Consider the following 25,388-nt stretch of genomic DNA (forward strand, 5'->3'; position numbering starts at 1 on the left):
TCATTCTACTACAGGGTTTGATTTAGGTGACAAAGACACAGGGCCCAGACAGGTGAAGCTGAAGAGCTATCCACATGATACTTTTGGTACACAGAAGCGAGCATTTAACCACAGCTGGTTTGAAAAGCACAACTGGTTAGAATATTCAGTCAACCAGAATGCAGCTTTCTGCTTCCCATGTAGAGTGTTTGGCAAAAACATCAAACATGATAGTTTGGTCAGTAACGGTTGCAAGACCTGGAAGAAAGCTTTAGTCATCTTTGGCAAGCATGAGATGGCACAAACACATAAGGACAGTGTTGTTACATGGAAAAGCTACCAGGGAACTAGCAAACAGGGAAACGTTGCACAGATGATAGCAACTGCAAATGTGAGTGAGATAGTCGAAAGAAGAGAGTATCTCAGACGAATTGTTGCAGTCACCTCTATGTTAGGGAGACAGGGACTCCCTTTTCGTGGTCATGATGAAGGTGAAGACAGCCCAAACAGAGGGAATTTTCTTGCGTGCATGGAGCTTTTGAAGGAGTTTGATCCTTTTCTTCAAAAACATAATCCCCCATCAAATGCACAGTATATCTCACCAACATCCCAGAATGACATGATTGACTGTTGTGCCCAGGAAGTTACTAGTGTCATTGTATCTGAAATGACAAAGTCTAAAGTCTATTCCATCATGGTGGATGAGGCAAGGGATAAAAAGGCAGAGCAGTTAGCTGTTTGTGTCAGGTACGTGTCAGAGGGGGCAGTGAAGGAGCGTTTCCTTGCACTTGCAGAGATAAAATCATTTGATGCCCAGTCCATTGCAAATGAGATTCAGCAGCAGATCCAAAACTATGGTCTTGCAGAGCTTAAGTGTGTAGCACAAACATGATGGTGCAGCCGTTATGAGTGGCTCCACTGGAGGTGTACAAGCACATTTTAGAAGGCTCCATCCTGAGGCTATCTATGTGCATTGTTATGCTCATCAACTCAACCTGGTTTTGTGCAATACTTGCAAGGCTGTCCCAGAGGCTGTGGAGCTTTTCAGCTTGTTGGAGTGTGTGTATTCTTTCTTCAGCACCTCCCTAGTCAATCATCATAAGTTCATGGAGACTCAGGCAAAGCTTGGATTGACAAAAACTGAGCTTGTGCAACTTTCAAACACTCGCTGGGCATGTCAGTTGCGATCAATCAGTGCAGTTCTTGAGACATTGCCTGCCATTTTGGAGTGCCTATCTGCAATTGGATCCCCCATAGCTGTTGGTCTCAGAGCAAAGCTCTACAAGTTCTCAGCAGTCTATGCACTACTGATGTTTCAGTCGATTCTGTCTGTAACCGAAGGACTCCACAAATTCCTGCAGAAAGAGACTTTAGACCTGGCAGAAGCTTTTATCTGCAAACAAGCTGTGTGTGACACACTTAAGGGCAAACACTCAGATGCATTTGCTACAGAGCTGTATGAGAAAACCAAGGCCCTGTGTAACACCCACAGTATCCCTGAACCAGGTGCCAAGACAAGGCACAAACAGAGGAAAATGGAGGATTTTGTCCTGGAGGCAACTGTGGGTTCACGCACTGAATTGAACAACTCAGACACATTGAAAAGAGAGTTACTTTTCCCTTGTGTGGATCGGATGGTTGGCGAGCTTGATCAAAGATTTTGCAGTGTAGATGCAGGGCTGCTAAAAGGCGTCCAGGCATGCAGTCCTAAATCTGAGAACTTCTTGAGTGAACCACACTTGAATGAACTTGCAAAGCACTACAGACTTGACCTGAAAAAAGAGGAGGTTCTGGTGGCCAGAAACTTTCTTACCCGGAAAACAGAGGCTGGATGTCCACCCAAAAATATGTTGTCTGTGTACAACCTCCTTGATTCAGACATGTTTCCCTCTCTGAAGGCAACCATCCAAGTTTCCCTAACAGTGCCTGTCAGCAGCTGCTCGTGCGAACGGTCCTTTAGTGCACTGCGTCGGCTGCACTCCTGGCTGCGTCAAACAATGGGTCAGAAAAGACTTCACAGTCTTGCAGTCATGTCTATTGAAAAAGACACGCTTCAGCATCTGAGTCACAACAGAGTGATTGACCGATTTGCCACTCTTAAAAACAGACGTCATTCTTTGATGCTTCCACCCACCAAGTAACTGGTGATTGCAGCCAGAAAAATGTACTTTTTTATTTTCAGTTTTTTTCTTGTTATTGATGCAGCAAACACATTTCCTCTGTTTTTTTGTTGTACTGTATTATAAAGCAGACTGAAATAAAACAATAGATCTATTGGTGGCCTAGGATGTTTAATCTGTACAAAAAAGTAGGAAAACAATTTCTCAGTCTTTGTTTTCTGTTTGTGAAATTTTGTGCTCATTCACTACGTTCGTTCATGTCGTGTGCATCTCTTGGGGGCTAAGCCCCCCCTGTCCTTAAAACCTAGTGACACCCCTGCCTGCAGCTCAAACCCCAAGCGTATGCAGTCTGGTTGTCTTTGAAGACTAAGAAATCCAGCTAATATTTACACTTTACACACCAGAATCACTCACACATCAGTACTCTTGCTCAAAAACTGCTGGAATTGTATTCAAACAGCTGCTTATTTAATTAAAGGGTCAATTTTAACCAATTTTAATACTTAAGGAGAAATGAAGCTCTTGTACAAATAGGTGTCCTTTGTTGACCTGCTTTTACCGGGCCAAACTCGCACCAAAAGCGGACCTCAGCTGAGATTAAACTTGGTCTGTCATCACATTCGCTGTGCTGCCAGGCCAACATGAGTCAGCCAGTCAAAGTTATGCCCTACTTTATGAGTCCAAAACAAGAGCGTGGTGGTGGGGCAGCTGGGGTCTATATATGCTTGTGTTGGGTTGATGTTTCCAACAGAGGTTTCCACAACAAAATGATTTTCTCAGCTTTGACTTTAAACTACAAACTGCAAGAAAGTTCCCAGTGAGTAGCTGAAACTCTTAGAAGAGTGCAGAGTAGGAGTGTAGTGACAGGAAAAGCTAAATAAAGAAAACTCTATGTGATATACAGACATGATATCAGCGGCCGTGTGACTCGTCGTTGATCCTGATTTGTTTCCTTCTTACTTCTGCCTTGTTTCACTTGTCTCTGTCAGAAACGACTGATTGTCTGGGATTATCTTCACTTTGATTTGGGTGTATCCCAGATTCCTTTATAACCTGTTTACACTTGCACAAATGGAAGCAGTGTCCGCTTCCATGTAAATAAAACAACACAGTCAACACAAACAGTTCTGTAAAACCGCAAACAATACGACAACAACACGAAAACAACATTAGCAGCTCATAAGTGGTTAACATGCTCATCTTTAGTTGCTTGCTAGTTTTTGCATTAGCAGCGCTGTTTTTGCTTAGAGTTTGGTTTCCTCCAACTCTGGAGGTTAAAAAAAAGCTCTGTTCAGCTGCTAAATGCTCCACTGTGTTCACATCAAAGAACCATTTTATTAACCATTATTTTATTAAAACTAGTTTTAATAAAATAAATCTTTAAAGATGACCTGTTATGCTTCAGTATTTTTTTCTGGACTGCACCAGAGTCACTTTGCACAAGCCTTGAGCCAGCCCCTCAGTTCATCATTTGATTAAAAGCTTCCTGCTTTAAACCAATTTTCTTCTCATTGGCTGCACCTCACAAACAGAAGGTTTAAATAGCATGTGGGTGGGGCTACTCTGCTCCCAGCTAGGGTACAAGCCTGAGATGACCATATTAGGATATCCGCTCTCTTTTATATCATAAAGAGCGAGACTGAAGGCTGAGGTTTTGGCTCACAGGGATTACTTGTACACACACCAACCTCGTCATTTGAAACTTTATCAGTGATTAATACTGAGCATCCATCAGTTTAACAGTATATATATATATATATGTATATATATATATATATATTAGGGGTGCAACGATACACAAAATTCACGGTTCGGTTCGGTTCGATACTTTGGTGTCACGGTTCGATATTTTTTCGTTCATGCCGTTTTAATTTGTCATTTATTAAAATTATAAATATATATTTTAACTCAAAAGTACAGTTTTTAAATTTAACCCTAACCCTTGTGCGCGTTTTTTATTTTGACAGCGAATACGCACCTGCGGACCACTTATGTGCAGCCCTGGTTATTTAGCTCGTCATATTGCAGCCACAGAAATTCTTTTGTCCATGAAACCATAAAGCTGCACTTTCTTTTTGCCTTATAGTCTGATTTGTCATAACTTCTCCGTTTTGTGGTAAGCTTTTCTTTGGCTGTCACTTCTTCACCCTGACCTGTCTTATTTGGCTCAGCAGAACTGAAATGCTTTTACACGCGCACTCACATAAGCTCAGCGATTCTCTGCGCGATCAACCTCTCACATGTTTAAGCTTGCTGCGGGAGATTTCACTTGTCATGTTTGCATAGTAAGCTAACGATTAATAAGACGATGTCAGAGGAATTGGTGCACAAATTATCATCACTCACAGATCAGTGCTGTCGCTCTCTATACACAGTTCGCACGATTGCAAAGTGAAAGCAAAAAAACAAGCGCAAATTCAAACGCGACTTCAATATGTCACATATTGACAGTGGCTCACCGATGCCAATGACATAATTACCCAGCTACATTTCTGAAAGAATGCAAAAGCATTGACATATATTTTTCCTACAATAGCCCGACGGGCAGGGAAGAGATAGATTTTGGTAGCTCGACTGAAAAAATCGCTAGCTCCGGGACGTCGGGCTAGCGATATTGCAAGCCCTGTATCTGATTGAGGAATCACTCATCTTTGGAAAAGAGAGTTTATTACAGAGAAATGGCTCTTTCCAAAATAAAAGCTATACTATCCGCTTCTTCTGGGCTATATTCTCAGCAGCATAAGGAGAATCATGTGCTAACAGCTGTCTAAATGACTCGGCTAAAGTTAGTAGCATGCTTGTTGTTTTTGTCTTTGCACTAGGATGATGTCGGCGTAAATGTGCAGTCATATTCGTTGTGTTCCCACTAGTGCATTCAGGTTAATCTCGTTGAAATGACCTTAACGCCACAACACGGCAAATCTCCGTTAACGAGCTACCGCCGATCACTCCGTGCATGGGGCTAGACGGCCAACACGTTAACAAGCTAACTGCGCTAACACACTAGTTCACACCAATGTAATTGAGCATTGCATGGCACATCCAACATACTGTTTTACTTTAGTCCATGACTCGCTTACCTTCAGGGTCATACGTCACATGAAAACCAAAATAATTCCAAACGCCAGATCTGAATGAGAGTGGGGGAGGTCCATGTTAAAAGGAGAGCTTAACTTCTGTCTCGCTAGCTTGCCCTGCGCCCTTCCTCCTGACTATGCTGTCTGTGTTGAGCGCTCAGTGGATCTGCGCTGGACAGTGCAGCCTAGGCGGAGTAGTCGAACGCAGATTCACTGAGCGCTCAACACAGACAGCATCGTCAGAAGGAAAATTGATAAAATAAATTACAAATGTTGTATTGTTCGATACATATGCGTACCGAACCGAAAGCACTGTATCGAACGGTTCAATATCGATACGAATATCGTTGCACCCCTAATATATATATATATATATATATATATATATATATATATATATATATATATATATATATATATATATATATATATATATGTATATATATATATATATATATATATATATATATATATGTATGTATGTGTGTGTGTGTGTATATATACATATATATATGACAGGAAATATGGAAACCTGTACTGTACTTTTTTTGCCTCTTGTCTTATTCCTGTCAAGACTTTTTAAACATGGACACTGTCGTAACACTACGACCGCCCCATGCTGCTCCTGCAGTCATTATTATTGCCTAATCTATATTTTTTACTGTCATTATTATTAAATTTTTGCCTTTTCATTAGCCCAAAAGCAGCCGTCACACTGCTGTTTGACCTTTCATGTCTTGAGTTTCTACATCATCACATGAAAAGTAAAAGAAGCATAGTTCAGCCACTTCAGTACACCATTGCCAAGTCTCAGTTTGACTAAGACAGAGTCTCTTTATTCATTTTCCTTCTGATTCTCTCCCCTGCTGTGTGGCTTAAAACGCTAAAGAAAAACATCTTGTGGTTGTTTACATCGTGAGCATTGCTCATCTTTGCGATGTCGTGGAAGTGATGTAATGATGAGGTCATTGCTGAGGAAGTGAAACTCCCTGACTAGAGCCTCAGGCATATCCTCTGACCGTCTCAAAGAAGAAAAAAAAAAGCTTCTCTCAGCATTAAAGGATTCAAATGTTCCTCTCCCACTTTATCCTTTTTCACTGTCTAACCTTTGACCTTCTTTTTACTTTGAACCTTGTGATGGTGAATAAAAATGCAGGGGAAAACTGAGTAATGGATGATTCATGTATGATTTATTCTTGGCTCTGTTTGAGGCTTTGTGACTGGGTAACGGACTTGTTGTGGTTAAAAGCATCTGGAGTTCGCACTGGTTTGCAGAGGACTGACATCCTGTTGCCTGCTCTCTTTAGCTCTCACACCAAAACATGTAATGGCTCTGTGGTTCTTAGTTTATACTTTTATTAGACAATTTTGCTTTGTTTTTTTCATGCACTGACTGGCAGGTAGGGTCCCAGACACTTACACTTGCTGTTAAAGTCTCTTGCGTCTCAATCAATTGCATTTTTTGTTTCTTTTGACCTACCCAGCAAACATTTCTGTGCTGTCTGGCGTCAGAGATCTAAGTTGACTGTCTGCTGGAAGCACTCAATCAATGCTTTCTGAATTTTTACCAAGAGAAGACTTGTGTTAAAAACAGTTTGCGCTTTTATTGAATAGAGGAAAATGAAACAAAACATTTGCGATTTAGAGATGGGCGAGAATGCCAAGACAAAAAAAAAGCATAAACTAAGAGGCACTTGAACTCTAGTGTTGAAGCATCGTTTATATTGACATAAATAAAAAGATCCAGTAATGGTCGCAGAGCGGTGGTTGTGTTTCAGTCTGCTTTTGTTTCTATTGTGTTATTTCTTTCATGTGTTCAGTGTAGAAAAACAGATAAAGTAAAAACTGACACAATCATTTAAATTCTTTCTTGAAAAAATGTGAACAACTTGTCTTGGTTTGTAAGAGGTCCTCTGTCTGTCTGTCTGTCTGCATGTTCTGTTTTACCATCATACTGAGACAAGTTTTGCTAAGCTAACTTTCTAGATATTCGATGTCAGGGGTCAGGGAAAAAATCGCTACGTGATAGGATTGTGTGGTGATATCGTGTCGATACAGAGACACCAAATGCTGATATTTTGTTCAATAAATTAAAATACTCTAGTAGTACTACGATCCTTAGGGGTTATCTCATGCACCACCATCCAGAGATAATGTTAGCTGAACACTGGACACACAGAAATGTGAACAGATGTGCGATTTTTGGCATTTTGGCACAGATAACTGCTGTATTATCAGAAACAGATTGCATGTAATTGCTAACTGGACCCCATTCAGCTGCTGACTGACTCCGTCCCCGTCAACATTTGGCAGGTTTTAGTAACAAATTCATTTTGCAGTAAAGAAATAACTGAGATACATTTCTTCTATCTGTAAAAAAACGATATTGACAATTTGGCAGTTTAACTTTGGGGACATAATTTGGCGATCTTATAAATGACATGAAAAGGCGATAAATCAGAATATACATTACGGCAATACTCTTGCAAAAATCTTAAAAATTGCAATAATATCATGATGTGGGGTATCTGGTGATATTGAATATATTCTGCATAACTAGTATGAAAACAGGTTTAACTTTTTGTAAATATGTTTGTGAAAAAGCAAAATAATGGATTTCAGTTTGGGTGAATTACTGTTTTAATAGGTTAAAGAAGGTTAAACCATTCAAAGAATAGCGTCACCTTTACCAAACCCCAAAACACAAGAGCTCCTTGTGTTTGTAATTGCAGTCTGTAATTGAAGCCTTGCTTTAAGTTAGAGGTTTCTCCTCTTTGATCAGGGGAGGGGGGGAAGTGGCGTTTATCCACGTGTGACAGTGATTCATAGCGCTGCATTTTGTTGTCGCTTGTTGCTGCAACTTTGAACTGATTACAAGCACAGCTGTCGGTCCTCTGACCTCTCACGGCGTCGACGGGATAACCTGACGGGTTCAAAGGTTCGTGCAGTATTTGTTTGTGAGGCCTCAAGTTTTCCTGTGCTGTCAGAGCCAGTGGTACTGCTTTTTTTGTGCCACGAATATTTGATTTTAGGTCCAGTGACCTTTCACCTCACTTGGTCGTGTTGTCGGTTGTCATGAGATGAATCTAGGGAAGTGAATTTTTTAGTTTAGTGCAGTCGTTGAGAAGAAGCTCTCCTAACGCTCAGAGTGGTGATATGTTTGGAATGTGTTTCCTCTGCTTTCCCTGGGGGCACAGACCCTTGTTTTTCAAGAGTATTTCCGTTTTTTCCTTCCACAAAGGAAGAAGAGGTGGAGGCATCCGTCAAGGACTCGTGTTCTCTGTTTTTGGGTGAAATATTGAAAATTCCTAGAGTCAGTCAGTCTTGTCATGGAGGTAAATGCAGTGCGATATTATCATTGTTTCTTTGAATACACAGGGAATATTTAATCGAATCCCTCGTGGGCTTTGCAGATAATTTTATCCAGGTCCCTGCGAGCCCTCGGCACACGCAGGCCATGGAGACACATGCAGAAGACGCGCATCTGCTGTTTGGATACATGCAACGCAAATGTGAATGCCAGAGATTCCTGAGATCGGACTGACCCAGATCTGACATGTCCCACTCATCACTAAGACACAAACACACACGCATATGTGTGTGTTCACATACTGGCTCTTTAGTTCACGTAACTAACAACAGAGTTGACCTGCTTCACACAACGCAGGGCTTTAACTTTTAAAAGAAATTTCAAATGCTTTATGTACAGTAAATGATTCTGCTATTATATAATAAAGGTTTTGCCAGAATATACACATGCATCAATGAATAATGAAAATAGAACCTTAATTCCATCCATCCATTCGCTTCCGCTTATCCTTTTCAGGGTCGCGGGGGGCGCTGGAGCCTATCCCAGCTGTCATAGGGTGAGAGGCAGGGTACACCCTGGACAGGTCGCCAGTCTGTCGCAGGGCTAACACACAAGGACAGACAACCATTCACACTCACATTCACATTCACTCGCACATTCACACCTAGTGGCAATTTGGATTATCCAATTAACCTATCCCCACAAGTCTTGCATGTCTTTGGACGGTGGGAGGAAGCCGGAGTACCCGGAGAGAACCCACGCAAACACGGGGAGAACATGCAAACTCCACACAGAAAGACCCCGGCCTGATGGTGGAATTGAACTCAGGACCTTCTTGCTGTGCGGCAACAGTGCTAACCACCGTGCCACCGTGCTGCCCTTAGAACCTTAATTATTACAGAAAACTCTATCTTTATACCACATCATGTGCTCTAGAATGAATTTTGGCTGTGCAAACTATTTTAATGTCTACCACATGTGTGGCTTTAGGTCATTAACTAACCTTATCGTTGGTCTTTGGCTGACTTGAGACATCTGTATTTGCGCTGCAGTCGTGTTAAGCACAAAATTGGAAGCATTTGCTGTGTGAATGGTATTTACAAGTGAGAAACTGGTTATTACCAGGACTTTATTACCAACGCTTCAGAATGTGCAGCTGAACAGCAGCACCTAAAGCAAACAGGTTCACCCAACATCAATGCATCTGTCTGCAGTGCTTTGTTTTTGCTTGCCCAGTTTGCCAGCAGCCTCAGGTAAATAAGTAGGTGCTGCTCAGATTTTCAGCCAAATGCATTGTTTTGTTTCCCTGCTGGAGGCAGGCAGTCCTGCAGTGTGAGCTAATGGCTTTCACCCGAAGACTTTTTTTTCCACCTTTTGGACATTTTTCCAGCTAGGGCTCTCCAGTGTGGGGATATTGAACACAGAACATGTTACACATCTTAAGCCCCTTTGGTTAATCTCAATTACCCAGTAAGTCTTAAAATGCACACAGAGACCATCTTTCTTGATTTGGCCATTTTATTGTTTGTCTTTGTTATGAAAAAAAAAAGGTAAAATCTCCAAAGTTTATTAAAGCAAGTGTCCATGCTATGTTGGTGATGGCAGACTGAATGCTAACAGACATTAAAAATCTCTTTATTTACCTGTTTAATGCCGCTTTTAATTTCTTGTACTGTAATTCGTTTTTGTGTACAGGCCACCTGGGACCCAATTTAAAGGACATTTCTAAAATAAAATAAACATGGTTACCAAAATTCCCAGTACTCTGTAGCCAGTTGGCACTGGGGGTCATTGGTGTATTTCATTGGGGTTTCCTTATTCTCCCCCCTGTACACACTTCTCTGCTGGTATAAGCAGGTGTCTATGGGGGACATTGCCAGAGATGCTGGCCGCCGCAGTATTACTGGTAAATTTCAGCTGAAATTAAATTCGGCTCCCTGTTTGTCAGGTTACCAGCACTCATTTCCGTCTTCCTTGTTTTATTCTGTTTATTCCGTTTGGGTTTTACCAGCCAGCATGTCCCACACACAAACAGTTTCCTGTTGTGTCTCTGCAGTAAATCTGACATGCCAGTCTGTGGTCACTGTGAGAGAAGCCAGCCCCTTTTATGGGCGACACTCTCAATATGGTGCTTATTGCTATTTATAAACCCAGAGTCTGTCACAGTGGCACAGAAACCTGAGACGGCGGCGGAGGAACGACGAGCCGAGGGGGTAGCGGCGGGTGAACATCATGTTGAATTTGTGTTTCTGTGTTAAATGGAGCTGGTCACATGATCGATGATCACGTGGTTTCTACCAGCCAGCATGGGCTGCACGGCAGCTGTTTCTTCAGGTGAGAGAGGCGGAAAGAGCATGGCTCGTGTGCCAGGAGAGCAAGATATCAATCCACAGCAATTTGATGCTATCCATGGACACCACCCAGCTCTCTGCTCTCTAAAAAATTAATTCTAAAGTGACATGAAAAGTGGGTAAATCTAACCTCAGTATGATGAACTGAAACCAACGATCCCTGCTGAGTGACAAGGATGTAAAGGTTTATATAACCACATGAAAACCCCAATGAACCTATCTGTGTAAAGCCCGGAAGTTTTATTTCTGAATTTCACCTGCAATCACTATTAAATGTAGCAAATGTTTAAAAACCTTAAAAATCCTACAAATTAGAAACATAAGTGTCCATATGCATGGATTTCATCTTTCTCTTATTTACATTTGAAGGATAATCATCCTGCACCAGGCGTGTTTCCTGGAATTTTTCAGTGAGGTGGCACATGGCGGGTCCAAACAAGTTGAAATTTCAATGTGGTATAAGAAGAAGAAGTCATTTTCATGTGCACAGACCCCCATAAACTAGCATTAGGACACATAGCTGTCCCACTGAAACATATAATTTAACTACAAGAGTTAGGGGAGCACCTCGGGCCGTAGTTTTAGCCACACTCCTGTCCAATACCCCATGGAAATAACCTTCACTAAAATCAGTGACCTAGAAGCTTCTACGGCAGTTTTTAGCCTTCTTTTCTCTTTTTCCATGTATGCCAAATGATCTTTTAGTGGTTACTGTTTGCGGTGTATCCATAGATGTTCAGGCAGCTATTGCAGTAAAATGTAATAATGAAGAAAACAATAAAATGTTATGATTTTTAGGCAACTTCTGAAACATTTAGAAGCATTTTCATTCTCAAACCTTTAAGCACACGTATGGTTGATGATGAGGATGAGGGATGAAGAGATCATTAGAAAGCATAAAGAAATATGATTTCCACCAATCTGCTACCATTGCTGACTACCTGACATTTACTGTATCTTTCCTTCACCCCGGTGTGGGCAGACAGCTCCATTTTATTTACCGTTTATCCAATTAAGGGTCATGGGAGGAGCTGGAGCCTGTCCCAGCTGTCACACGGTGGACACATTAGCTTGCATTTGATAAATGGTGATTCTGCAGAGCACAAAGCCTTTTCAGACACTTTGTTGAAGCTCAAATCATTTAATAGTGACAAGTGAGTCATCTCTACTCTCTTTTGTCCACTGATTAAAGTCTTGTACAGATTTAGCTGGTGGCAGCTACACAAACCTTAACACTAATAAACATTGTCTAGTTTTGCAGGATTTATTACAAAAGAGGTATAAAAAAGTTCTAGAGTTAATTCTTCCCTGAGATTTCAGATGGTAGTCCCATCAGAAAGCAAAATCCAGCTCCTCTCCTTTCACTGCTGTCAGAGATGTATAGAAACAGCCACACCCATGCTGCACTTAAAGTAATGAGTACTCTCAGTCAGATCTGCAGCAGAAGCCAGTCCTCTGCCATAGCTGCTCTTTGTTTTGCCATTTTTGCTGTGTAGCTTCTCGCCGTGGCACTCTGTGATAATCTACAGATGAAGTAAAATTTATTTAAGACTAGATTTTCCTCCAGAAAAAACTGGAAAATACTTTATCTGAGTTTTCCTGGAACTGTGTGTAAGAGCCCTAAAAGAAAGAGAAACAGGCATTTGATCATGAGATTAGAAAAATTGACATGTAAGTGAAGCACTCAGCTGTTTTTAGTGCTGTCCTGCATGGCTGGATTTAGTTTAGATCCTTTATAGACTTTTTAGGTAACCAGGCAATGAAAAGGATTCATGGTTGGGGTAATCCCTTGGTAACCCTGCACCAGTAGCAGTACACAATACTTTAAATAAAGATATCAGACTAATCTACTATGTGTTCTGTGCTATTTGAGTAATGTGTCCGAATAACACACATTTAGTCAGCCCAAGTTTGCAAGTGGCCCCTGCAGACGCCTCCATGTTTCATGCGTCATATAATAATAATGGATTGGATTTATATAGCGCTTTTCAAGGCACCCAAAGCGCTTTACAATACCACTATTCATTCACTCTCACATTCACACACTGGTGGAGGCAAGCTACGGTTGTAGCCACAGCTGACCTGGGGCAGACTGACAGAAGCGAGGCTGCCATATCGCGCCATCGGCCCCTCTGGCCAACACCAGTAGGCGGTAGGGTAAAGTGTCTTGCTCAAGGACACAACGACCAGGACAGAGAGCCCGGGGATCGAACCGGCGACCTTCCGGTTACAGATACGCTTCCCAACCCCCTGAGCCACGGTTGCCCTATTTTTGTATCTCTGTGCTGTTTTTCACACATCCTTTCACATTGGCGCTCTCTTTTGCCTTTTTCTTTGAGTCAGCGCTTCTTCTTCAGTCAGGAGGTGTTCGTTGATTTTTATGGATTTATTGATGAAAAGCGATTTTGAATTAGCAGTTTTTCACGACCTACCTGCACGTCCAACTCACTCCTGCAGTTATAGGTCCACAGAGCATTGCTCCTTGTTAGTTTGCTTCATAGTAGAGATGGTGACTTCCTTTTTTTTTTTTCTTTTTTTTTTTCTTCCAAAAAAAAAAAAAAAAAAGAGATGGTGACTTCCTGTTGGCACACATGAATGAGCCTAAATAAAATAATCATTCAGCTTCCCTAGACTTTACAAGTTACTGGGACAGATGGAATAAATTCTGATCATAAAGAAAAGCTTATAACAGAAAGTAAACCATTCTCCTTTTTACAATCCTCTCCAATAACCACGTTAGGTCACACTGATACAGCAGTAGCTTACAAAGGTAACATCTAACTGTATTAAATAAGACTTAAGACTAGCAGTTGAAAAAACAGATTTACCAGGAATGTGTTTACTTGGAGTCATAGAGTGAGGAAGCAGTAGGGTTGTTTTACCTGAGACCTTTAAGTGTCTTAGGCCTCAGTCACACCGACCGGTTGTCAGTACTGAGTGTTTGAGTGGTTGCCGGAGGTAAAAGTCTTCTTGTGATTACTTTGGTCACTAAGAGATGTCTGTAGTTTACGTAGAAAATGCTGACTTCTGCAAAAACTTGCCATTTGCTTCCCTGAGTTCTGGCAAAACTTGAAAATCTGTGATGCAAAGCAGAAGAAGAGAACATTCACCTCAAGAGTAAAAGTTGTGTCTTACTGGGCTTGACGTAGAGCTGGGCGATATGAGATTTTTTTCATATCACGATATGTTTTTTTCATTTCAGGCGATAGCGATATCTATCACGATATAAGCCAAATAACTATATTTGTAAGATTTAAATGTGCCGTTGCTCACAAGTAAAATGTGAAATAATCAGCAGCTTGTTTTTATTTAAATATTTATTTCCCATAATAAGTTCAACAGGGTAGATGTACTTAAGGAACATGAGACTTTTTCAGATAAATAAAGGCAAATATTGCAAACTACACAAAAGGCAGCCGCTAAAGCGTTTAAGTTTCAAAATAGAACAAACGAAACAGACTAAATTGTCAATTCCACTTAGAAACAAAATATTAATTCTAAAAATAAATCTTAGTTTGTTTTACAGAAGATCAGACAAAACTGACTAACTTTTGTCAATATCAAATAAACTGAGAACTAAAAGGAAATTCTCAATCTCTCCTTGTTGTATAGCTTAGCTTTTCAAACAGTTTTAACAGTTACTTTAGTCTGACAAAAGCCGAATGACGAATCAGCGCTTCCAGTCAGAGACTGAGGCTACGTCCACACGTACACGGGTATCTTTGAAAACGGAGATTTTCCGTTTCCGTTTTAAAAAAATAATCCCGTCCACACATAAAGGGAGAAATGAAGGAAAACGCTGCTATGAACATGCCAAAGCAGCAGGTGGCGCTAGATTCCTAACCGTGCAGAAATGTTGGCCAATCAGAAGTCTAGAAGCCTCGGTGGGAAAAAGTAAACAAAGCTGCGGCATAGAAGCAGAACCGAGTCGTATGTGTGGACGGACAGTAACTGTGTGTATATGTAAGCATTTAAACACTGCAGAGAGTAGAATTAACAGTAACAGTATTGTAGAAATTCATTTCACCGAAACAATAATGTGGCGCACAGTGTGATGCATGCTCCAGTTTATTGTATTTCCAGACTTGCTTTCGGCACAATTTACAGTGCAGGCTACTCTATTTTTTGTCAGACTTGAAATAACCGAAATACCTTCACACTACGGAACTTCTTTGGCTCTTCCATTCGACAATCTCTCCGGCGTTGGAACCATCATCTGTTTTCTCTTCGGTCACGCTCGGTTGATTTTTCTAGTCGGCACACTCATTTCCTCCATTATGCGCTGGCTCCATTACCCGCTGGCTGCTTCCCAAACAAACACACGTGCGGCTTGGCACTTGTGCTGTACACAAGCCACGCGACATGACGCTGCGGCTGTGATTGGTTCGGCTCTGCGCTACTTAATTTGGATTGGCTGACCTTTTTTTTTTTTTTTTTTTTAAGAGGACAAGAGCGGCGAGGTCTATCACGATAGCTTAATTTCTCTATCGAGTAAAAGTTATATCGCGATACATATCGTTATCGTTCTATCGCCCAGCTCTATCTTGACGTATATTCCAGTTGTAATATTTGCAGAAGCATCTACTGAAATGAGTCCCCAGCTGTCTGCAGAAACTGTGAATGACCCTAGACTTACAGTGCCGTTAATGCATACAGTTATATATGCAGTATCTTTTGAAGCTCCTAGCACCTGCAGTTTAGTGTTTTTCCCATCAATATTTTAAATTCCAGGAATCCTGGCTTCTTTTTTAGCTATATAAGGCTGTTAAACTCTTTCAGTTCAAGTCAGCCACACTTATAATCTCCTCGTGGAAGGAGGAGCACTGCAATCCTCTTTTTGCCAAATCCTAATCCTTTTTTTCAACATCGAGTAGTAGCATTGCTGCCCTGTTTCAACATGATCCTGCATCCTTTTTCTTACAGTTGCTTCCTTATCTAAACACACAGGGGGCTTAATTCACATCCCATTATTCCCCCATTAGTATTCTGTGCTGTACTGTGCATTAAGGCCTTTGTTGAATACTGTGGGGATAGCTGGAGACGAGCCCAGTGTTAATCTGTGATTTATGTGGTTCGGTGAGCGTTTGGACCGGCCTGATGAGAGCGTCATGCTCCATCTGCCCATTGTTGGCTGACTTGAGTGGAGAGCTGCCCTCAAGCCTCCAGCCTCTCATCTTCCTGCTTCACTCTGTCTCAGCTCCTGTCTCATTATTCCTCTTCTCCTCAAGTCCACCTCCATTGTGACAAAAACAGCCCACTGCACTGTTTCCCATTGTCCTCCAGCTCTCCTTTCTCTATAAATCTTTCTTCTCAATCTCCACATGTCCTTGTAGAAGAGCACAAAATGTACCTTCTTCCTGCACCGCCATGCGTCACTGCCGCTCTGTGCACAGTGTCACCGATTCCTCCAGCGTGACACACAGGGAAGGAGGGACAAGCAGCTACTGAGCAGATCACAGCGACAGCATCAGCAAGCCGCCCAGTGTGGACAGTCAGAGCAGGGATTTCAACAGGATGATGGGTCAGTTATGATCTTCATGACCCGACTGAGAATATTAGTCATTTTTAGAAACAACATAAAACACTGTTTGGTTGGGTTGTAACTAGAAATATTTCTGTTTGTTTTGTTTAAATTATTGATTTTACGGAGGTGTCTATCCAGAGAGGGAGGAACGGGGAGTACAGCAGAGCCTGTAAAGCCAGTGAAAACAGCTGTATAATCACTGAGGCGTCTGACTTTGCAGACATTTAACAGGCTACACTACAAAGTGTGACGTGGAGTTTGAGAGATGTTGGTGTTGAACGGTCTGTGAGGATCTTGTGCTGCTTCTACATGGGATTGATGAGAAAACAACTAAACAAAATACCTCTCTCAGTCCATCACAGAGTCATCCGAAGGATACTTTAAATCCTTTTCATGTTATCTGCATTCCCAACGAGGTGACACTTTACATTGTCAGGTATGGATCTTGCAATTAAGATTGAAACCCAAAGATTTAGTGCTCTGCTATAAGAAGTCACTTGGTGACAGTGGGGAAGAAAAACTCCGTTCTTACAGGAAGAGATCGGCAGAACCAGGCGCAGGGAGGGGAAACCATGAGCTCGGACTGGTGAAGAGACAAAAGAAAAGCCTAGAGAGATGACGAACATCAAACAGGACAAAACTACAGAGGGAGAGGACAGAGCAGTTAATGGCTCACAAATGCATCAGAGCTCAATCTGGGACAAAGATAAAAAGATTTTTTATATTTCAAAATTCTTCAAAACATGTTTTTTTTTTTTTCATTTTTCTTAATTTGACATAACAAATTTAAAAAAAGAAAGAAAAACTACTAATTCTGATACTAGCAGCAGAAATAGCAAATGGGCTGGTTATTATACCGCTTTTCTGCTCTGCTCGATATACAACATATACAACATGCCTTATTTACACATTCACACACATTCATACAAACAGTTTTTCTATGTCTAAGTGCTTTCAGTCTTACAGTCACACTCTGATGAAGAGCAACTCAGGTTTCAGTGTGTTGTAGAATGATGCAGCCAGGGGTCAAACCTTCCTATTAGTAGAGAGACAAGGATGTTATGGTCTGCGGTGGTTGGCTGGAATTTCCATAAGGCTCCTGAACCTACCTGGGATCCGCCCCTGGGCAGGGCCACCTCCTCCAGCTCCTACACACCTGGAGCCAATGGCAGTCAATCAAGCCAGGGGGATTTAAGCCACATGTTGCTGCGCATTCACCGCCAGTTCGTCATCAACCTATTTGCTGGATTCATCTTGGCTCACGCGCTACCTCCGGACTCAGGATACAAAAGCAATCGTTTTAAAAACCACTCTGTGCCTCAACTGCCTGCCCTCCTGCAATCACACTCCATCTGAAGAACCCGGATCTCAGGTCAGCCTTGCCACGCCACTCAGCTGCCTGGATTCTCGTCACTCCCCTCTCAACACTCTGTGTCCCCTACTGCAATGTGACCGTTGCCTGCTCAGCTCCACTCTGCATCTCAGGCCCCGTTCCCTCGCCCTAGCCACGTTTCCCAGGCCACGCCACGTCAGACTCTACGTCTTATTGTTTTTTGTCGTTGCTATGTTTCTAGCGCTTAAGCCTAGAAACGTAGCCTAATAAAATATTGTTAAACTATCTGCTCTCTCTCCTCTGGGTTTCTGCGCTCAGTTCAGTTCAGTACAGACCACTCGGTCCCGTGACAAAGGATGTGTTTCCACCTGGTTTCCTAGGTTTCCAGTCTAAATGCAAGTAACATTTAATTTCAGTGAAACAAAACCCAGAGCAGCTGTGGTTCGGGGGTAGAGCGGATCATCTGAAGGTCGGTGGTCTGCATGGTGAAGTATCCTTGCAAGAGATACTGCTACGTAAATCCAAGGACTTTTACTGCTTACTGTTGTGAAAAGCAGGGAAATAAAATGCACCTAAATTATCGCACAAACTCTTTGAACAGTAACATGTTTCTGTGTAAGCCCTGAAAGTGTATAGTTAGAAGTATTAGAGTCTCAGATGAAGTCGAGAAACTTGCCGAGCCCCAAACCGGAGTGAGATCATCGTTTTCTGTGGCTCCGTGGGGATGTTCAGCCTGATTTAGTATTAATTACTCCCGTGATTATAACTGTGCAAACATTTTCTTTATTTTAGGGAAGCAAGTTGAAGCAGACTTACACAACCATCTCTAATGTTTTCCTCTCTGTCTTAGCCTCCAAGCCTCATTATTAATGTGTGTGGTGGTGTCTTTAAAAGCTTTAATCTCCACGCTGTGGCTCACCTGCTGCTCCTGTGTTTATTAGTGTTGACAGGAGACTTTTTACCTCTTTTGCACTGAAGCCATCGGGGACTAAATGCAGGATTTTTTCTAATGAAGCTGAAGTGTTGCGTTAATGAAGCTGTCGAGGGCTTCACGGGTTCTCAGGAGCTAGATGGAAAGCTTTTACTGGAAGTCTCACCTCGGAGATTGCACAGTAATGATGACTGACATGACAGCAGGATATCACGTATTTGACAAAAAGCAGCAGTGACAGCATGAGGAGAATCATGTGCAGAGGTTTTTGGGATAATTACACGCTAATAAGCATCACAACTTTATGTTGTTTTTCTCCTTTGTGTGTTGCAGCTCTGCCCCTGCAGACAGACTCCCAGTCCATCCAGAATGGGGACAAATCTTTGGGGAAAGACCTCCTGACTCCAGAGGACTCAGCCGTCTCAGACCTTTCTCCCAAAACAGACTCCAGCTCCAAAACAGAGACCCCCGTTAAGACAGATGCCTCCTCCAAGACAGACGCTCGGCCATCCACGCCTGGCTCAAGCAGCAGCAGCCCTCAGCCCAAGAAAGGTAGACTGAGCTGTCTGGAGCCTTGTTTGTGGCAGCGAGGACAGAGAGTCAGTCTCAGTTTAGCAACTGAGGGGACTTTTATGTCTCTACACTGAAGATGTAAATGGAAAGGTCAAAGAGAGACGGGAATGATGTACAGCAAGGTGGCGGTTTTGTGGACTGTGTACAGAAAAATTTATTTTATACAAGACGACCTTCTAGTGTTACAGGCCCTGGTTTTAGTGGTTTTGGAGTATTTGAGTTCTTCTTAAGATTTTTGTAGGGGTTTGATTATATCTAGATTGAGGTTTTGTTTCTTCTTTTGATTTCATTTTCATCCTGGTAAGCTTGGCTACTATTACTCGTGCTATTTGACTATTTGAGCTGCAGTCTTTAGGAAGTATTTAGCAAGTTTTGCCTCTTTTTATTTTAATCTCTTCATTATTATAACAGTGAGTCTGATTTCTTGTATTACTGGGGTTTTTTTTTTAAGTTTTACTTACTTTTGGGTTTTCTGCTAATGAGTTTGTTTTGTGACCTGTGTTTTGGGTCATGTTTTCTTTATTATTTTAGTATCTCGAGTTTAGTTTATGGTTCCTGTCTAGTTTGCATAGTTTTGAAAACCTGTTATGATGGTTTATTGTTCTAGTGCTTGTGTTCTTGGTCTTTATTTAGCCAAAGACAAAGACGACAAGAGATGATAGCGACTTATGAGCCTGTTGTGAGCGGGTCCAGTGGTTTCCAGTGAGTGCTTTTTAGCCTAAAACCAATGATGTACAGATGATGTCTTTAAGTTACTTCAGAGTGGTATGAGCCCTCACAACTAACAAATATAGAAGAGCAGGCTGTAATTCTCCCTTCACAGTACATGGATAACACTTAAACTGTGAATTATCTTTAAAAAGAAGAGAGGAAGTGGTAAAAGCATATCTGTGGGGGTGATGGGATCACCACTGCTGACTACCCACTTCCTTCAAAGGAGTCAACTGAGGTGAAACACCAAAAACCACAGAAACAATTGTTTTTGGTGTGTAAACAGCTAAACAATAGTTCTAGACAGAGTCCAACAAACAAGGTAACAAAAGCCTTTTTGTATTTGTTCCAAAGTTGGATCAGACTGAAAGTTTTTCTCTTGATTAACTGTGACTTCATAAATGATGAGAGGTGGTTAAGGAAAAATTTAAGGAAAAATTGTCACTGCAAATGGGGAGGCTGCAGAGTTTGTCCTTCAGCTTCCTTAAAGTCAGAGTCTCCTGAGCTCCTGCCTCTGTGGACGTATCGTTGCTTGTTTGTTTTAGACATAAAGGGGAATTCCAGTGATTTTACACATCAAAGGCGGTTTTCGGGTCTTCTGAGAGCGCTGCTGCTCATGTGAAAAAAAGTTGTTTAAAGCGTTTTGTGTCTCCTGAGGGAGCTGCATGAAGTCTGCCTCTGAAGCTGGTGTTGTACAGGCACAAAGAAGGGAGACCTCTGTAGTCTGCTGCATTAGCTGCTTGTGGCATAAATCAAAGGCTGCCAGGTCTGTAAAGCTGTTGTCCCACGTGCACTTTGGCTCTTAATTTTTCAAGAACTTACCTGAAAGATGGTGAGAACAGAAATGTCCAATGGACTGAGATCGCACGTTATCTGGTCTTTAATCTGCTCTAACCAGATCCCTCACTCACAGTTAATCTATATGTCAGAATATTACAAAGTAAGAAGTGTTGACTTCTGTTTACTGCAAAACCACGCAGTATTTGAAGTACCGCAACCACCATTGAAGCAGACAGCTTCCTGCTAATTTGAGTTGTGAAAAATATATTTGCCTTTTCAAGAAATTGTGTGCATGTGCACACAATTGTGTGCTAAGGGGCAATCAAAAATAGCCCAGTACTTAGAGGCGATATCAAAAGAGCAACAGAGGACATTTCAGAGTGTTTATGTGTTCATGTAGAGTCAGTTTTGTAGGACTTGGATGTAAATAAATTCTTTCATTTTAAATATATGAGACATATATTATTGGAGATGCATGAATATCTACAATTTAGACTTTAAAATGAAAGTCTCATGCAGTCTGTCCATGCAGTGGACCTGCCAACCCTGCCTGACACATCTGACCCTGTTCATGTCGCATGGTGAGTAATGTACGACGAGATAATGTGTCTCGCTTTGCAGCCCACTGAGAGTCAGATGGTTTTGCGCCTTCTGTTTTTCACATGAAGATCGTTGCTGGAGTATTTTTAGCCCATCCCACACACGTTGAACAGTTAATGCGAGAACTATTGTGCTTCTTTACAAAGTACAACCAAGATCTGGGATTAACGCTCTTTTCTCCAGCCCTTTCCGTGTTTCCTTCTGTCTCGGTATAAAAAATAAGCTGTACCACTCCAGCTGCATATAAACAGTCACAGTAATACTCTGCTTCTGATTGCTGGTGAATTCAGGAGAATCCACAGTCTGTGGGAGAAACTCAGCTCACAGGCTTTCAGGACACAGCATCAAGCAAATAGGACATTATGACCATTTAGTACAGTTTATACTCGCTATGAAGCCTCTGCAGATCCACCTTTACCCCTCAAAGCACACTTGCACATGCTCCTTACACAGTTTCAAGGTGAATGTCATTGATCTGTGGAAAAACAGGCTGCATTTGGGGTGCTTATTATTACAGTCGAACCCCAATTTCAGGCAGTGCCATTTAAGTGCGAGGTCAGAACTGCTTTAATATAGTGTTAAAATGACAAATAAAAATGAGTTAGAGCTTCAGCATTAGCAGAACTGAACCCTTTTCTTCGCCTGCTGTGAGGCTTTTATTAGTTGTTAAAACAGGAGTCAGCATTTTCTCTCTGCGTCGGCTGTGGGGTTCATTTGTTTTCTGATCGAGACCGGCTCTTCGTGTTCATCATTCACTGCAGAGAGTGGACTATTCATGCTATCCGTTTTTCTCATGTGTGGACATTCACATGCTTTCTATTGTAATGGAAGTTTCACTCTGTTAGTGAGCCATTCCCACAGGACAGCTGGTTGTGGATGAAAGCCGAGTTGTTATTTGTTGTGGGGATGTGGAGTACAGTATGGGGTGGAGGTGGCGATGCATTAAGTGACGTCTCGGCGATACGAGACCTGCAGGCTCACTCTGGAGATTCGCTCTTCTCTGTTCTTATTACGCCTGCATACAGCTATGTAGGATGCTCTCTGCAAGGTAGTGTTGGGGGGGGGGGTTGCCATGGAGATGGGCTGAAGTGGTGCTAGGTCCTCTGTGATTGGTTTAGAAGACGTAGCATACATATTGCATAGCACAGAGAAGAACCACAAAAGGAGACGGGATCGGCGAGCACCCCAGGAGTCCCGTTTTTTTTCCAGCAGCTCTTCAGTCACGGCCTCTCGGAGTCAGAGAGAGCTACGCAAATCCTCACGTTACACCAAAGTGTATCAAGATTCAGGCTAATTACTGCTTCAGATGAGCGTGTCTGAACAGCAAATCACACACGGGAGTTTAAATGTTGACCTTGAAACTGAATCACCTCCTTTTTAGATGTTAAATATTCCCAACATTGTTCAGAATTCATTCTAAAAATCATTATACAGCACAAGATTGAGAGAAACTGCTCTTAAATCTGGTGTTACTACAGGGGATAGTCATGGATCACTTGGCATACTGCAGCAGGTTGAAGACGCTGTATCTGGGGCAGTTATTGTTTTTGGGCTCTGTACAGAAACCTTATCTCATCTATTTCACTGACCCTCAGTAGATCTGTGTCCGGGATATTCTGGGCATATTCTTTTATAGAGATGCTATAAAAAGAGGAGCTGCGGCAGTCAAAGCATCCTGAGCTTAAATCTGTTCTGAAACAGCAAACTTGGAGGGAAATGCGTAACTTTTAGGGAAAAATAAGATTTTTAAAACCTAATTTCTGTCAGATTTGACTGGTTCAGCAGTTCAACAGGAGTGATTATGTCTGAGTGATCAATGAAATTAAAGTTAAATGAGATAATGCTTCATAAAAGCTTCCTAAATGCTTTTCAAGATGAGTGATGAGACTTGTTTTGGTTTGACTTTCTATTTTTCTGGTTACAATGCTTTCTAGAATAAATTTCAGATTTTCATAGATTTTCATAGTGGAGAAGTATGACACAACAACAATCAAGCTCTTTCCTTCTTTGACAGTAAGGCCTGAATTATGCTTCAGCTTTAAATCTATATTGTAACTAAGGGCAACACTGTAACCTTCCACTTAACCTGACCTGCACCTCCTGAGAAATGTAACCACATGTCAGGTCTGCACGACTTTAATAGCGTGGAAGGTTGTGGTGTAAGGTCAAGAGGGGTTTCCAGTTCTGTCATAAGTTTGGACAGAAAGTCTAAATTAAGCTTTACCGTAGGTTGTTCTCTGCTCTCCACACCAGAGGATTGTTGATTCACTCTCAGTATCAGCTCCTATCATTTGAAACTGGGCCACTGCTTGATTAATTGATCAATTGATTGGTTAATTTTTCTACATGTCTTGGGTGTACTGCGTGAACAGGAGTAGCCTGAGCACAAAATCCTGAGGGACTCCAGTGCTGAACATCGAGTGGAGGAAGCGTGACATCCAAACTATTTCTTTATCTTATAAATCTGTAACATAGTAAGAGAAAGCGCATTAAAATAAGTAAATACATGTTTCTTTTGGTGTTGTTTTAAAAATAAGTTGCGTTTTTTATATCACAATCATCATTACGACTCTCAGGATGGCTTTTTAGAAAACAGGTTTCTCATATACTCAAATAAAGTCCATGAGTTGCAAGAATTGTGCCATTTAGTGTGGGTCTGCTTGGGGTTAATAACTCATGACTTTCTTCACACAGTAGGCCAAATGCTGTTTTCTGGGATTCAGATTTTAGCCATTTCAAAGCTGAGACTCCGTAGCAGTAATCAGCTTTTTTCACTATAGCTCTGCCTCTGAAGCTGATGTATATATAGTACTGTAGTATTATACACACAAAATCATAGTAATACTACAATTTTTAGTATGTAGGAAACCAGAAATGTTTTCCTGCTCTCTTAAGTCTTGAGTCTACTTCTCACATACCAGAAAATGATCAATAACTCTGCAATCTTTTAGCTTATTGTTTATAAGTTTAGTGAAGATGAGATGATAAATACAACTTGATGTGAAAATATGCATGTGTTTGTGAAGTAATTCTTTTCTCCCTTACAGACGCAGTGAGCTCGGAGCAAAGACAGAAGCTTGCAAAGGAGCGGAGGGAGGAAAGAGCCAGATACATCGGTAAGAAATGAGAAAGCGGATATAAAACACGATGGACTCAGCTGTCAGCTCCAGAAACCACTGCTACTGGATGCATGAAGCAGGGATTTCTTGTAACCAACTTAATGTGTCGACATCTTTTATCTTTTGTATCCCTCTTTGTGAATCTGTCACTCTGCTCTGAAGTGACTGACGGTTATTGACGTCTCTTATTGTTTCTTCCTGCATGGCGCTCAGAACAGCAAACTCAGCTGCAAGGTAAGGGGCTTCACTAAAAGCTTTCGCAGCAGTCATGCCATGTGGGAGTAATCAGCATCATTATGTGGATCCTTTTTCCTTTCTGCCGTGCCCGTTCTTCTCCCCCCCATCACCGATCGCTTTGGTTATCTGTCGCCACTCGGTGGAAACTTTTGAACTCTGTGATCGGTCTGCAGCCTCATTTTTGGTTTAAATGTATCTGCTCCTATCATGTTTGAATCTATTTTGGCTTTTGTGTTTTGCATTCCCACCCAGCGTGCATGCTCCACACCTATAATTTGAGTTTTACTTTGTGGCTGCAGAATGAAACTTCTCCTTATAAAAACACAGAGGCTGGTCCAAACACATGAGAAGCTGAGGACGTCTCCGAAGCGCAGGCGGCCAATCGGACCAGAGCTTAGTGGGCGTTTCCCAGCAGAGACGTCCCATAGAGCCCAAGGCAGTCGGCGTAAAAAATGAGCAGTCATTACCATAAACTGAGACCAGGCCTCGCAGACAGATTAGATTTAATTACTGCTTCCATTAGTATCAGTTATGTGGTCATGCTGCAGCAGTTAAAGTTAAACGTCGCTGCCTTTTTATCGAGAATATCCCAGGTTCAGATACTCGGAGCTAAGTTTCGTTTTCAGCCGTCTGCCCCTGCGCGTAATTATGTGGCAGTGTTAAGCCTTTCTTCAGTGTAGAGCCTGCAGTTTGTTGCACACAGTATGCAGGTGATGCCTTATATATGACAGCTTGTTATGTAA

At 41.8% G+C, this 25,388-nt stretch overlaps 1 protein-coding gene across 11 annotated transcripts in view; it reads left to right on the top strand.

Annotated features, from left to right (window-relative positions):
- Nucleotides 1-25,388, top strand: part of LOC308384019 (uncharacterized protein) — a 59,486-nt gene that overhangs the window by 10,584 nt on the left and 23,514 nt on the right. For all 11 annotated transcript variants that reach the window (XM_080862306.1, XM_080862309.1, XM_080862312.1 and 8 more), the window contains exons 2-3: nucleotides 18,959-19,177; nucleotides 24,337-24,405. In XM_080862306.1, coding sequence (XP_080718432.1) covers nucleotides 18,959-19,177; nucleotides 24,337-24,405 — 288 coding nt within the window. The remainder of the gene's footprint in view (nucleotides 1-18,958; nucleotides 19,178-24,336; nucleotides 24,406-25,388) is intronic.

Source organism: Rhamphochromis sp. 'chilingali' (assembly GCF_963969265.1).
Source record: "Rhamphochromis sp. 'chilingali' genome assembly, chromosome: 17".
Classification (NCBI taxonomy): Eukaryota; Metazoa; Chordata; class Actinopteri; order Cichliformes; family Cichlidae; genus Rhamphochromis; species Rhamphochromis sp. 'chilingali'.